The sequence below is a fragment of the Amblyraja radiata genome, chromosome 4 (assembly GCF_010909765.2).
Source record: "Amblyraja radiata isolate CabotCenter1 chromosome 4, sAmbRad1.1.pri, whole genome shotgun sequence".
In the NCBI taxonomy this organism is placed as follows: Eukaryota; Metazoa; Chordata; class Chondrichthyes; order Rajiformes; family Rajidae; genus Amblyraja; species Amblyraja radiata.
In genome coordinates this window covers 63,006,544-63,022,578 of record NC_045959.1, presented here as the reverse complement: position 1 = coordinate 63,022,578, position 16,035 = coordinate 63,006,544, and the positions used below count along the sequence as shown (strand labels likewise).

Here is a 16,035-nt window from a genome sequence, read left to right as displayed (position 1 = left end):
GGAGCTTTGGAATGGAAATCCTTCAATCTGTGAAAATATCCCAGGAAAATATGTTAGGAGGACACACTTCAGTTGTAAGCAAGGTAGTGATATTTTATTGCATTCAAATTCTCTATTAGCTCTTACATCGGCAATCTTCAACTTAATGGCATTGGGCAAGAGGGAAAGGGAAGAACAGAAAGGGAACAAATTAAAAGTCAATACAGGTAGTGGTGTAAAAGTTCATGAATTTCAAGTTTGTGGATTTCAGGAGTTATGGGAACATGAAGAGGAGGCAGAAGCAAAATCAGGCTGAAGAGAAAATAGGTGCAAGCCGTTCATGGGTCATCAGCACCAGACATATGCAGCTATATGAATGAGCAGACGGGAAACTAGGTACTCTCCTCCGCAACCGCAGCAGATGCAACAGCTGTCCCTATACCTCTTCCCTCCACCGTGTCCAAGGACCCCAACAGTTTTGGATACCCAGCTTTTCAGGTGAGGCAGAGGTTCACTTGCACCTCCTCCAACCTCATCAACTGTGTCCGCTGTTCCAGGTGTGGACTCCTATATATCGGTGAGACCAAGCGCAGGCTCGGTGATCGTTTCGCTGAACACCTTTGCTTAGTCTGCCTAAACCTACAGTCTCCCGGTTGTTAAACACTTTAACTCCCATTCCCACACTGACCTTTCTGTCCAGGGCCTCCTTCATTGTTAGAGTGTCCAGCGCAAATTGGAGGAACAGGACCTCACATTTCACTTGGGCAGCTTATACCCCAGTGGTAGGAATATTGAGTTCTCTAACTTCAAGTAGCCCTTGCTTTCCCTCTCTCTCCATCCTCCCCCCTTCTCCAACCAGTCTGAATGTCCCTGATAACATTTTATCTCTGTTGTTACCTTCTCCTAGCTAACAAATATCTATTCTCTATTTTCCTTGATCTCTACCCTCTTTGATGTCTCATTCTCACCTCACACTTCCTTATCTTTGTATCTCCCCCTCCCCTGACGTTCAGTCTGAAGAAGGGTCTCGACCCGAAACGTCACCTATTCCTTCTCTCCAGAGATCCTGCCTGTCCTGCTGAGTTACTCCAGCATTTTGTGTCTATCTCTGGTTTAAAACAGCATCTGCAGTTCCTTCCCTCACAGATGAATGAGTGTTTGGGAGACTGGCGGGTGGAGGCTTCAGGCGACTATTACCTGCCTCAACTACCTCCTCTGGCAGCTCGTCTCATATACTCACCATCCTCTGTGTGAAAAAGTTGCCCCTCAGGTTCCTATTAAATCTTTCACCTCTCATCTTAAATCTACGTCCTCTGGTTCTTGATTCCCCTACTCTGGGTAAAAGAAGCTGTGGAACTACTCTATCTATTCCCCTCATGATCTTATACACCTTTATAAGATCACACCTCATCCTCCTGTGCTCCAAGGAATTAAATCCTAGCCTGCCCAACCTGTCCCTATTGCTCAGGCGCTCAAGTCCTGGCAACATCCTCGTAAATTATCGGATAAAATCTTGGTTTCAGAGCCTTGTTTTTAAAAAAAAAGTTCACTGCATTTCGAAGATGCTGAAATCACTCAGCAGATCAGGCAGGAAAGAGAAACAGAGTTAACATTTCAGACCCATGACCTTTTGTTAGAACTGAGCGCGTCAAGTAACTTCTGTATACTTCAGATTTCTAGCATTGGCTGATGTTTTGATTTTTCTTTCATACTCACTGATGGTCTCTATAGTATGTGAATCCAACAAAAGGTAACTGATTTCCAACAAAGGCCTTTGGTACAGGAAATGTTTCTTCCTCACCCTTGTCTTCTTCCAAATCATCAAAATTGCTAGTGTCAATGTCACTACTTAGCTCCGGCAAAACAGGTGCAGAAACTACAATGAAAGACATACTTGGGTTAGTTGCATTGCACCAGTGGAACATCATATTGATAACGTGCTATTCAGCATTTCCGGCCTGTCCCATCAGTAAATTGGGTACTAGCTAACATGAACCCATCTTTGCTCCATTAATATAATTGCCATACAAAATTATGGGCAGTGGGCAGGTGCTATAGACCTGCACGGGAAGGTAGACGCTCCCTCCCCCACGAGTCTCGGGCAGATGGGGCTCATCAGTCTGGGAAGGCAGTCCATCTAGGAGAGGGAAAACTCTGATTCAAAACCTCCACTTCCTTGTGGCTATATCCAGTCATGAAAAAGGCTCCAGGAGTAAACCTCAAGAAAATCCGGAGTCGGAGCTCCTAAGGCAGTTCGTCGTTGTCTGCAACCTCGCTCTGGCAGCTCCTACGGTGGCGATGGTGTCAAACTGTAACGGCCCTGCTGTTCCTTTGGATCGATCAGCGACGTGGAGAGGGGGGGATGTGCTGCATGGGCAACAGCCTGTCCTCCATATGACATCGCCCAGGCTTGCATCCGAACAGGATGCATCACCCATGGTCAGTCATGACCGAGGGGGGCCTACTACCTACAAAATTATATCTGATGCACATCTGAAAATCTAAATTTACATAATATTCTCAACTTTGAGTGCAAATGTTTCAGAATTCCAAAAGTGTTTGTGTAAAAGGTGCAGCCCTCCTGCACTCCATAACAGTTTGGCTCCAAAAATTGCTTTCACTTGGAAAACACCAGCAGATGCAAAATCCACAATAACCTTTGAAATAGAATACTAGAAAAAACAACATATTAGTAAGTTATAACCAAGTTGGTTATAACTTTTATAACCAACTTTGGCACAACTTGTTGAATAGTTCCCGCAGAGCAAACAAACTCTCAGTTGAATGCTGTAAATGCCTAATATAACTGTAACTCACCCAAAGTAGCCTATTCCTAGTTGAAGGAATCATAAGCATTCCAATATATGTGAGAATGCACAAGTTTAAGAGAACATTGAATAGATGTGCATCCTGCCTTATTCCCCCAAGAATAAACATCATGGCTTCCACATTTATATCCTCGGGAACGTTTAATTTAATAGAATCCACTGCTAAAATAATGCATTGTTGCCTCTGTGCCTTCGTGCAACAGAGGTAATCTATTTGCTCATTGAATTGTGAGGCACAACAACAGACCCTTCAGCCCAACATATCTATGCCGACCATCAAGTATTTATGTACATTATTGCTATTTACCCTGTACTTGGTCTGAAGCTTACCATGCTTTGGAGGATCTGGTGCTAATGCTGATGTTTCATAAATGCTATGAGGGTACCTGCTTCAACAATTCCTCGGAAATGTGTTCCAAACATCAACCACCTCTGATTGTAAAAGCTCCTCCACAGACAGATCCCCTCTAAACCCCTTACTCCAATCTTAAATCTAATCCCTCTGGTCTATATAATCTGTGGAATAACTCCATATCCTTGGTACTCTCACTGTAATCATTTGGTTTCTTATCATTGCCAAGACCTTCAGTTTACACAAACTGAAACTGGGAAATCTGAGCCACAAAAACGTAAAAATTGAAGGATTTTGTTTATTAGTCAAAGCCATGAGCAAGACACTGAGTTGTCAGGTTGTTTTGGTTCAATTAGCTTTTGTGAGCTTTCTGCGTCAGTAATACAATATCAACTCCCTAATAACTGCATGGGCTACATTAGAGCAACTTTAAGAGAACTAGTTTTATTTGAACATAAGCATGAACATATCAATATTTTACACTGCATATAAATAAACATATATTAAACTGTGGAACATCTTCTATGAATCTCCCCTACAAGGTAATGCAAAATCAAGCTGCACACCATTTAATTAATTCCCGTATTTATTTTGGTCTAGCAATTTTCACCATAATTAATTTACTCACTATCTAGCCAACCAGTGCACAGCTATCATTTCCAGAATTTCCCCATCTCCAAACATACATTGATAAGGTGGTTGAAACAGCAATAGAAATTCTAGTTTTGGTGTAACAATAAAGTATAGAATGCCAAAACAATGAGTATAAATTGAAGGACTGTGTTCCATGCTTTGAGAAAATATTGAGGACCTCAGACTTTTTACAACATATTCACTGGAATGTTTGAGAAAATAAAAAAATAATCATTAGCACAATTCATAATGGTGGGAGTGTAATGTATGTATTAAAAATTAGAATTTATTCAACATGACAACTTAAAAATATATACGAATAAAGTGGCAGAGCCCCTCAGGCCTGCAATGCCATTCAATAACAATCTGGCTTATCTCCATTTTCCTCTCCATGGCCATAAACCTTAAATTCTCTTCTAGTTCAAAATTCTCTGTCACCCTTTCAGAAATGTAATGATTCAACAGACAGGGTTCACTAGCATACAGAATTCCAAGGTTCACAAGCTAGGAGGTAATTCCTGTTCAAGTCTTAAATGAGTCTTGCTTTATCAGGAGGCTGTTTCCCCTAGTTCTAGGCTAAGTTTACAGAGGAATCATGTTCACACCTCTACTTTGTCAAGGCCCCTTAGAATATTTTGTTTCAATGAGTTTACCTCTTATTTTGCTTATGGCCCATTCTGTTCAATCTTTCCTCATGGGTCAAGCTCCTCATAAATCTAAGTTTTGAGTGAGTAATAGGTCACAATAAGAGACTGGAAATTATTGACTATCAGACCCAATGGCTAAAATAAGATATATAGAGAATACTAGACCAAGTGCAGACCCGCTGGGTCTGTTCCCCCAACGTGCGGTTGTGGGGGGGGGAGGCGGCATGCAGCGTCACACACACTAACTATCCCCCCCCCCTGCACTCACGCTAATTACCCCCCTTGATATTAAATTAATATTATTCATTTGCTCCTTTTACCCCATAACCACCCTATCTACTGATGCATAGCCCCCAACTTGCAGTCACATCTAGAGAGGGAGGGGCGGGGTTAGAGAGTGAGGGCAGAGAGAGAAGGAGCAGAGACAGAGAGAGAGAGACAGAGACACAGAGAGGGGCAAGAGGGATGGGGGGTGGAGAGGAGGAGAAGAGGGAGGGTGGGTGAGGGAGGAAAGGTGGGGGAGGAGGGGAGGAGAGAGAGAGGATGAGAGTGAGGGGGAGAGAGAGGGGGTGCTGGGAGGGGGGTGAGGTGAGGGGAGGGGGAGAGGTGGGGAGCAGGGAGGGGGAGGGAAGGGGGTAGGGGTGTGTGGAGGGGAGGGGGGTTTAGGGGAGGGATGGTGGGGGAGGGGATGGAGGGAAGGAGAGGGAGAAAAAGAGGGGAGAGAGAGAGGAGAGGGGGGGAGAGGAGAGGGGAGGAGGGGAGAGGAGAGGCGGGGGGAGAGGAGAGGCGGGGGGAGAGGAGAGGGGAGGGGGGGAGAGCGGAGGGGGGGGAGAGGAGAGGGGGGGTGGGAGAGAGGAGAGAGGAGGGGGGGGAGAGGAGCGGGGGGAGAGGAGAGGGGGGAGAGGGGGGGAGAGGATGGAGGAGAGGAGGGAGGAGGGGGGAAGAGGGGGGAGAGAGGAGGCGGGGAGAGAGGAGGGGGGGAGAGAGGAGGGGGGGAGAGAGGAGGGGGGAGAGAGGAGGGGGGAGAGGAGAGGGGGCGTGATGGGGAGAGGGGGAGAGAGAGAGGAGGGGGAGAGAGAGAGGAGGGGGAGAGAGAGAGAAAGAGAGAGGAATAGGGAGAGAGAGAGGTGGGGAGAGAGAGAGGTGGGGAGAGAGAGATAGAGAGAGAGGGTGCCTTTTTACTTCAACCCAAACAATCATTTGCAGGCAGTGCTTTTTTCCCTCAAAATAACCATATTTTCATTTCAGACCACATTATGGGTACTCACAGCTGTGGAGACATTTGTTTAGTGTTATTCAGAGCTCTGATTGAGGCACACCACTTGCAGAGACTGATTGAGGCACACCACTTCCTGGTTTTATAGTCCCTCCCCCTCCCTCCAGCAGGGGCAGCAGAGAGAATGGGGAATTTTGTAAAAACATTAATATCTCTGTCATTTTTAATCGACGGGAAAAATCCTCGGCACACATGCGGCGGAGGGGGGCTCTGAGCGAGGTGGCCAAAAATGACGGCCGTAGGTGGCGGCGTTCTCTCGGAAATCGCAGCACAGAAGGTCAAAAGCGGTCAAGAACAGAGATTTAATAATATAGATAATTGAGAGCTGTAAAGTTGGAGAAATCACATTCAGGATTAGCAATGGAGTCAGAATTTGTCATTCTTCTTCTTTCGACAATAGTTGCAGGAGTAGGCCATTCGGTCCTACGAGCCAGCACCGCCATTCAATGTGATCATGGCTGATCATCCCCAATCAGTAACCCGTTCCTGCCTTCTGCCCATATCCCCTATCTTTAAGAGCCCTCTCTAGCTCTCTCTTGAAAGTATCCAGAGAACCGGCCTCCACCGCCCTCTGAGGCAGAGAATTCCACAGACTCACAACTCTCTGTGTGAAGAAGTGTTTCCTCGTCTCCGTCTAAATGGCTTACCCCTTATTCTTAATCTTAATTATATCTTAATTCATAATCTCAATTATAATTTTGGGGGGGTGTTTTATGTTTAATGTTAAATTCTATAATGTTGTGTTTATTTTATTGGTGTGCTGCAATGGCAACTCAAATTTCACTACACCAATTGGTGTATGTGACAATAAATGTCCTTTGTCCTAAATTAAGATATAATCTAAATTATATCTTAACTTAATTGCGCTTTGACAGCAATGGAATACATTTTTTAATCTTGAAGGACGATTGAATTGATTGTCAATTAACAATCCAGTTTATATTCCAACAGAAAATGCATTGACAATCAGCTTCAATAAAACTTCAAAATAACAATGCATAAAATATTATGAATGACATTTTTGATAACTTACTATCTCTAATATTTTCCCAGGTCCATTGATCATTTTGGAAGAAAGGATGCTTTTTGATTTCTGCAACACCATTCCGGCCAAGCCTCACTTCCCTAGAGAAAATAATCAACATTAACAAAATACTGTTGGTTAGATCAGAGTCCACAATATGTCCCACAGTTTTGCTTTAAAAAAAAATAAAACAGAACCTAATTTATTTCAAGTCAATATTAAGATCATTAATAATACTTTGTTTGCCTTCCTTAAGATAGCCAAAATTGACAAAATAACATGAATGTACTGAGTTTTAAAAATGTAATCTCAATCCCTGCCAATAACAATAATTTTTTAAGATTTGTATCCTTCTGCACAAAAACCTTATTTAATCCAAATGTTTTGTGTGACTTGGGCTCCATAGGGTTTATGATAACTACTGATGAGTTACATATTTGGTAGAACATTCATTGCCCATAGAACAACCTGTGTGTATTTATAATTTTCTAATGCAGCTCTGGACAATAATAATAATAATAATACATTTTATTTATGGGCGCCTTTCAAGAGTCTCAAGGACACCTTACAAAAATTGAGCATGTAGAGGAAAAACATGTAAGGGGAATGAAATAAATAGTAGAGACATGACTAGTACACAAAGTAAAGACAGAATTCAATATAAAACACAGTATGAGGCAATTAATGCACAGATGAAAAGGGACGGGGACGTGGGGCTAAGGATAGGCAGAGGTGAATAGATGGGTCTTGAGGCGGGACTGGAAGATGGTGAGGGACACGGAATTGCGGATCAGTTGGGGGAGGGAGTTCCAGAGCCTGGGAGCTGCCCTGGAGAAGGCTCTGTCCCCAAAACTGCGGAGGTTGGACTTGTGGATGGAGAGGAGACCGGCTGATGTGGATCTGAGGTACCATGAGGGTTGGTAGGGGGAGAGGAGGTCAGTGAGATATGGGGGGGCCAGATGGTGGAGGGCTTTGTAGGTGAGGACCAGGATTTGCAATGCAAGCGAATAGAACATGGGAAGGCAGGGTGGAATATAGTAGTCTCGTACTTAACATCAGACATTTATCTAACATTCAATCGTGCACCATTATGCTGTTTTACACTCAACATTGTCTTTACTCATGTATTTATCATGAATGTATGTACTCTGTTAACTCTAGGCTTCATCTAAACAAGGAATTTCATTGCACTCTGCTGTACATAACAAACTAATCTGAATGAGGACTCCATTTACAATCAAAAATATTATGTTTAATTAGGAATCTGAATAAGCATTCAGTTATGATGAGCCCTGAAAAGAGCAATATTATTTTGTAGCTTCAGAGCATCTATGTACGGGAGGGCTGAACACACCATAGTTTAACATATGTTTGTTTTCATACCTGTCAGTGAGGAAAGCACAAATAAGGCTCTTTGCATCCTTAGAAATATCATTATCTTCAGGAAACAACAATGAGTTTTTGTGATTCATAATTTTGCTGTATGTTCCCACTAATGAATCTGCATAAAATGGTGTGTCACCTGTAAAAGGAGTAAAAACATCATTTAGCCTTCATAACAAGTAATGTAATTGACAAAGCAACTTTATTCAATGGATCAGTCACCACAATAACAAATTTAATTACGTAACATATGACCTCTCAGGATGGCTATGGGTGTTCAAAGACAGAATTGTATAAAGTGTAATATCAATCATTCCATTACATTGGAAAAAAATAATCAATGATATTTAAGGGTCATGTCTGATTTATAATCCAAACATTTATTTTTAATGCTCATTTTATTTCAAAAGCAGCCATAGAAGAGCACTGACTGTACCAATGAGGGACATGGATGCTTTCACTAACCTTCTGTCAGACAAAGTCCCAATTCCTATTCAAATTATTTTAGCTGATAGAGCTAAAATGATATAGTTGATGGAGAAATTAGTTTCATATATAGTAAAAGCTGAGCTGTGGAAATAAGCTGTAAGGGCAGAGCTGAATGGAATTCTTGGACAGTCATAACAATTACTACAAGTTTCCACCAGTCATTATCATAGCAAATGCAACACTGATGCGGCCACAAATGCATCGATCAATTCCAAATATTTTGTCCTTCAAATTACAAAAAATTAACATGAAATTTACACCAATTTTTAATGTGACCGAATTTTTTAGGGAGCCAGAATTATAATAATAATAGCATATTTAATACATAATTTCTTAACTCACCAACAAGCATCTCATACAGGAATACTCCTACTGACCACCAATCACACTCCCTTCCGTAATAACCATCTCCACCTTGAGATTTCAGCACCTCAGGGGAAATGTAATCAGGTGTCCCAACAGCTGTATCACATCGCACCATTCCTTCCTAGTAATGGCAAGTAAAATGGTTTGTTAATTCATGCTAACCACACATCCTATTTTACACAGAGTGACATTTCAAAAATGTATTAAGTGCAGAATAGAATTAAAAATAATTATTCAGAGAATTTGATGAACAGCCTGCACAACTATTCAATCCGTAGCAGTATTCTTGGCCAAGTCAGAAGGTTCATCCCCAGGACCTGAACACTGCCCTGTAATAGAGAGAGCATTGTACTACTGGATGCACCATCCTTTAGATTAGGACACAGACACACACTGCTCAGTTTTAAGTTAAATGTACACTCTATTCTGAGGACAATTATTCCCCTTCTGAATTAATGTTGCCAAAATACATTAATTTCCACACTTGTGAATATTGGGAGTTTAATAGCAGCAGCACTTCAAATTCAATCCTTGTTTGTTAAGCATTTTTGGAGATCCAAATAATATAAAATGTATGAAATGCATGTTTTTCCTTCCTATAAATAAAATCTGTATTAAAAGAGACAATAAATGGGGTTAAAAATTCTTATCATGTATATGGAGGAAATTAAAAGTAAAACCGATTCATATTTAGTGAATTTGATTTTTTTTAAAGCAATATTCTGCACTCCTAACATGAGTTTGGCAAAAAAGTTTGCCCATGACAATTCCTGCTTCAGAATCTATCTTTCCACAGTGGCACAGCGATAGAGTTGTTGCCTTACAGCGCCAGATACTCCTGTTCAATCCTGACTATGGGTGCTGTCTGTACTGAGTTTATACGTTCTCCCTATGACCACGTGGATTTTCTCCGGGTGCTCCGGTTTCCTTCCGCATTTCAAAGACGTACAGGTTTGCAGGTTAATTAGCACTCTGCAAATTGTCCCTAGTGGGTAGGACAGAACTAGTGTATGGGTGATCGCTGGTCAAAGTGAACTCAGTGGGCCAAAGGGCCTGTCGTCGCAATGTATCTCTAAATTAAACTAAACGTCTTTGTTCATAAAAATAATCTCTCTCCAACAAGCATTTTACATTAACTCAATGAATAAGGATGTTTATAATTTACTCACATATGCTGAGGAATTGCTACTCATAAATCTCTGGGAATAATTATCAATTTTGGATAACATCATCACTTAAAAAAATCTTTCATTTTAGTTTAGTCACCAGGGAGATACAGAACAGAACATAGGTCAACCATCAACAACCCATTACACTAACACCTTTCTTACATTCTCCCCAAATTCTCATAGACTACTCCCAAATTCAACCCCTCATCTACATACTCGGGGCAACTTGTTGGGGCTAACTAATCTACCAAACCGCAAGTCTTTGGGATATGGAAGGAAACTGGAGCACCCAGTGGAAAGTCATGTCGGCTCAGTTCAGTCTGTGCTAACACCACATAGACCAAACCCGAGGTCAGGATTAAATCCAGGTCCTTGGCACTGTGAGACAGCAACCCAACAAACTGCATCATCATGCTGCCACAAAGAAAAACTTGCTCAAATGCAGTTTGATAAACTTTCAGAATGTCTACAAAAATATTTATGTATATTGAGTTTCAAACCTAATTTTGGATATTTATGAAGACGGGGAGGGAATTGGCTATAAGTAGTTTTGAAGAAAGAACTCCAACAGATAGTACACGGTGCATAGCATTGGAGCAAAGGATAAGGCAATAAAACTAGAAACATTCTGCATGAGGAATCTCATTGGCAGAATCTAGGAGCGAAGCAAAAAACTATTTAAGTGCAGAACCAGGAACAGGACAACATTTCTTCATTAACACATGCATGGTACGAGGTTCCACACTACTTTTTTTCCCATTGTATGATTGGATGAATAAAGCACATTAACTTCTAAACAAAAACAAGTCAACCACACTTTTTCATGCAATATTTAGTCAAATTATATGACAATATACTCAACATGATTTGACTTGGCAGAAATACCTGCCAACCAGAAGGCATCACGGAATAAAATACATCTGATCAAAACCCTAGATATCACCATTTAACAACAAATTACACCAAATAAAATAAATGGCTCCATGTGCAATATTCAGCGCTGCGATAAGGGCCTGTCTCTCCGTACGAGGTAATTCAAGAGTTCTCCCGAGTTTTCCACCGATTCGAACTCGGAGAATGTCCGTAGCGGGTCTGTAGGAGTTTGTGGATGTCTCATAGCAGCTCGTACGAGTAACGGTAGGTACTCGGGAAATCCGGTAAACTTGTGACGTTTTTTCAACACTGTGAAAAATGTCCACGAGTATAAAAAATACACTCGTGATGAAAACATTTTTTACTTTTTACTCGTACGAGCCGGTACGAGACATCCACGAACTCCTACGGACCCGCTACAGACATTCTCCGAGTTCGAATCTGGGGAAAACGCGGGAGAACTCTTGAATTACCTCGTACATTGGGACAGGCCCTTTAGGAGATAAATCAATGCAAAGCATTATGGAAAAACCAGCTTTGCAACAGCATATGTGGAAAGAATCAAATACGATTAGTTATTTTTGGAAAGTCAACACAGCATACTAAAACTTACTTTATTCAACTTCATGCAAGTTCCAAAATCTGCTAATTTTAAATGACCAGCTTTGTCAAGCAACATATTATCTGGTTTCACATCCCTGATAAGACAAAAAAAAAAATAATTTTACTGCAAAATGTTTATGAAAGAAAATATAGTTTAGAGACTAATTCTCAGCATAGTTCTTAAGAATATTTATTATACGCACCCAACACAGAGATCTCCATTTACACATTAAAAATAAACGGCATTGCTGTGGGACATTTCACCACCTCAGGATATCACCAAAATCTTACCAGCAATGAAAGCACTTCTGTAGTCCGATAATCACTGTCATATTATAAAGTACAAATTTATGGACAACATTCCACAAACAGCAATATAATAATGACTGACAAAGCTATGATTGTATTGTTAATCAAGGGATAAGTATTGACCCATGACATAAAATCATTTATGCCCATCTCAGAATGCAAAGGCAGCCACAACTAAATGCCCAGTCTAAAAGACAACACTTTAGGCATTGCACCACCGCCTCATTACTAACATAGAGCCACACAGCACGGAAACAGGACGCTTGGCCCAACTCGTACATGCCGATCAAGATGCCCCATTAAAAGTTAGCGTGTGTGCAGGGGGGTAGTTAGTGTGTGTGACGCCGCATGTCGCCTCCCCCCCCCAGCCACCACACTTTTGGGGAACAGACCCAACGGGTCTGCACTTGGTCTAGTATCTCCCTAAATCTTTGCTGTACATGTACCTGCCCAAGTGTATATTGCCTTTCCTATCCGTGTACTTGTGAAAGTAATATCATGCAGCATTAGCTTAGATTCGGGGCTCAAATCTGAGACAGAAATTTGAATCTGCAACCTTCTGATTAATTCTACAGGATTATACCTTATACCTCCTCCCTCAACTCTGTCCAGGGACCCAGACAGTCCTTTCAGGTTAGGCAGAGTTTCACTTGCACCTCCTCCAACCTCATCTACTGTATCCATGGTTCAAGGTGTGGACTCTTTAAACATCGGCGAGACCAAACATAGACGGGACGTCATTTCGCTGAACACCATCGCTCAGTCTGCCTGGACCTACCTAATCTCCTGGTTGCCAAACTCTTTAGTTCCCTTCCCATTCCCACACTGATTTTTCTGTCCTAGGCCTTCTCCATTGTCAGAGTGAGGCCAAACTCAAATTGGAGGAACAGCATCTCATATTTCACTTAGCGAGCTTACAACCATGTGGTATAAATATTGATTTCTCTATCTTCAAGTAACCCTTGCTTCCCCCCTCTCTCCAGCCCTCCCCCACCCAAGTCGTACCAGCTTCAAAGTCGTCTTGTTGAGTCTCATTGTTCATACTCAAATTCAGTTAGGCCATAGCTAACAATGGCCTGTTTCCTTTATCGTTAGTTTTTGCATCTTTCATTCATTTGTTCTATATCTCTCTCTATATCACCGTCAAAATCTCTCGTTTCCCTTTCCCCTGACTCTCAGTCTGAAGGAGGGTCTCGACATAAACCATTACCTATTCCTTTTCTCCAGAGATGCCGTCTAACCGCTGAGTTACTCCAGATTTTTGTGTCTATCTTCAATATTAAACCACAACACACACACACACACACAACACACATTGTGTTTATGTGAGTGTATATACTTTTAATTTCATGTTCAACACATAATTGCAGCAAAACTGAAATCCCAATTTAATTTGCAACAGCCAGGATCAACTGTCAAATAATTACCTGTGAATGAAACCCATGGAATGAATGGCATCCAAAGCAAGAACAACTTCTGCCGTGTAAAACCTGGCCCATTTTTCAGGCATGTCATAATTACTCATTAAATTCACAAGATCCCCTCCAGGCATATATTCCATCACCATGTAGAGATAACGATTATCTTGGAAAGCATAGGATAGCTATTTAGGAGAACAAAATAGATTAATTAATCCATATCTGTAAAAGTGTATAAAAAGATAATGTTGGCACTCCATGCAATGAGAAGAAACATATTATATGCAAGATACTATACATGCTGAAAATCCTATTATAACAAAAAATTCTCAGATCAGACAACATCCACAGTGGAAGAAAAGTTAATATCTCAGCGATGACCTGATAAACTGGATGCTGGTGGATGATGGCAATGATAAAAGATAAAATAAAACGTGTTATTAGTTTCCTTTTTACAAACATATTTCTTGTTCTTTATGAAATGGCTAACAAATTATTTTTTACAAAGAAGCTTGTGTAGTGCTGGATGCAGAGTGCATGGCATCAGATGACAATTGTAAAATGCCCTGAGTACAGAGGGGAGGCAAGACAATTGGGGTAGTTGTACGTATTTTAAAAAATATGATTTGCTAAAAATCTCTCAAATTTATGGGTGCAAAATCAGTTCTGAATCCAAAAACTAATTCGCCATAATAAAGACAAACATTTCCAGGTTTAACAAATACAGTTTATATTCTCACTTTCAAAGCTACTCAATTGCACGTGATAATAAAAATGCATGAGATACCTGCACAACCCATGGACTATTTGCAAATGCCATGATGCCTCTTTCTTCCCAAAAGAATGCTGAATCGGATCGTTTTATCATTTCAAACTTGCTGAGCAGTTTCATTGCAAATACTTTGCGTGTACCTCTGTGTCTCACCTAAAAAAAATATTGTATTGACATATCAGAAAAAGGAAGTATGTTTAAGATATTGGATAAAAATACATGTATATTTTGAGATGAATATTGATAACATGTTTACTTATAGATTTTCACAGCATTTTTGATGAATAAATTATGACATGCTGCAACACTCCATAGTTAAAATAGTTCAGTTTTATGGTATACATCAGTATCCCCTCTTTCACATACACATAACTACAGTGCCCTCCATAATAATGGGACAAAGACCCATCATTTATTTATTTGCCTGTACTCCACAATTTGAGATTTGTAATAGAAAAAAATCACATGTGGTTAAAGTGCACATTGTCATATTTTAATAAAGGCCATTTTTATACATTTTGGTTTCACCATGTAGAAATTACGGCAGTGTTTATGCATAGAACCCCATTTCAGGGCACCATAATGTTTGGGACACAGCAATGTCATCCTGTAAATAAAAGTAATTATTTAGTATTTTGCTACATATCCTTTGCATGCAATGACTACTTGAAGTCTGCGATTCATGGACATCGCCAGTTCTGGGTGTCTTCTCTGGTGATGCTCTGCCAAGCCTGTATTGCAGCCATCTTTAGCTTATGCTTGCTTTGGGGGCTAGTCCCCCTCAGTCCTCTCCTCCATATTTTGCTCTTGCCATCACTCTGATAGAAGTTAATCTTCTCTCAAGTCCACAAGACCTTTTTCCAGAACTGTGGTTGCTCTTTTAAGTACTTCTTGGCAAACTGTAACCGGGCCATCCTATTTTTGCGGTTTGCATCTTGCAGTGTAGCCCCTGTATTTCCGTTCATGAAGTCTTCTGCAGACAGTGGTCATTGACAAATCCACACCTGACTCCTGAAGAGTGTTTCTGATCTATCAGACAGGTGTTTGGGGATTTTTCTTTATTATAGAGAGAATTCTTCTGTCATCAGCTGTGGAGGTCTTCCTTGGCCTGCCAGTCCCTTTGCGATTATTAAGTTCACCAGTGCTCTCTTTCTTCTTAATGATGTTCCAAACAGTTGATTTTGGTAAGCCTAATGTTTGGCTGAAAGTGGTGAAATCATTGGACAAAGTCAGCATGGATTTATTAAAGGTAAATCATGTCTGACGAATCTTATAGAATTTTTCGAGGATGTAACTAGTTGAGTGGATAAGGGAGAACCAGTGGATGTGTTATATCTGGACTTTCTGAAGGCTTTCGACAAGGTCCCACATAAGAGATTAGTATGCAAACTAAAAGCACACGGTATTGGGGGTTCAGTATTGATGTGGATAGAGAACTGGCTGGCAGACAGGAAGCAAAGAGTAGGAGTAAACGGGTCCTTTTCAGAATGGCAGGCAGTGACTAGTGGGGTACCGCTGGCTCGATGCTGGGACCCCAGCTATTTACAATATTTATTAATGATTTGGACGAGGGAATTGAATGCAACATCTCCAGGTTTGCGGATGACACGATGCTGGGGGGCAGTGTTAGCTGTGAGGAGGATGCTAGGAGGCTGCAAGGTGACTTGGATAGGTTGGGCGAGTTAGCGGTGGAGGCAGGTTCTCTGGATGCTTTCAAGAGAGAACTAGATAGGGCTCTTAAAAATAGCGGAGTCAGGGGATATGGGGAGAAGGCAGGAACGGGATACTGATTGTGGATGATCAGCCATGATCACATTGAATGGCGGTGCTGGCTCGAAGGGCCAAATGGCCTACTCCTGCACCTATTGTCTATTGCTTTCCGCAGATACCGCATCCTCTGTAACTCCCTGGTCA

At 41.3% G+C, this 16,035-nt stretch overlaps 1 protein-coding gene across 1 annotated transcript in view; it reads right to left on the bottom strand.

Annotated features, from left to right (window-relative positions):
* The window catches only part of rock1 (Rho associated coiled-coil containing protein kinase 1), a 124,452-nt gene that overhangs the window by 52,957 nt on the left and 55,460 nt on the right, over positions 1-16,035 (bottom strand). Inside the window, exons 4-10 of the mRNA XM_033019634.1 lie at positions 14,137-14,274; positions 13,359-13,534; positions 11,633-11,717; positions 8,954-9,098; positions 8,123-8,261; positions 6,749-6,840; positions 1,696-1,855 (exon numbers count right to left, since the gene is read on the bottom strand). Coding sequence (XP_032875525.1) covers positions 1,696-1,855; positions 6,749-6,840; positions 8,123-8,261; positions 8,954-9,098; positions 11,633-11,717; positions 13,359-13,534; positions 14,137-14,274 — 935 coding nt within the window. The remainder of the gene's footprint in view (positions 1-1,695; positions 1,856-6,748; positions 6,841-8,122; positions 8,262-8,953; positions 9,099-11,632; positions 11,718-13,358; positions 13,535-14,136; positions 14,275-16,035) is intronic.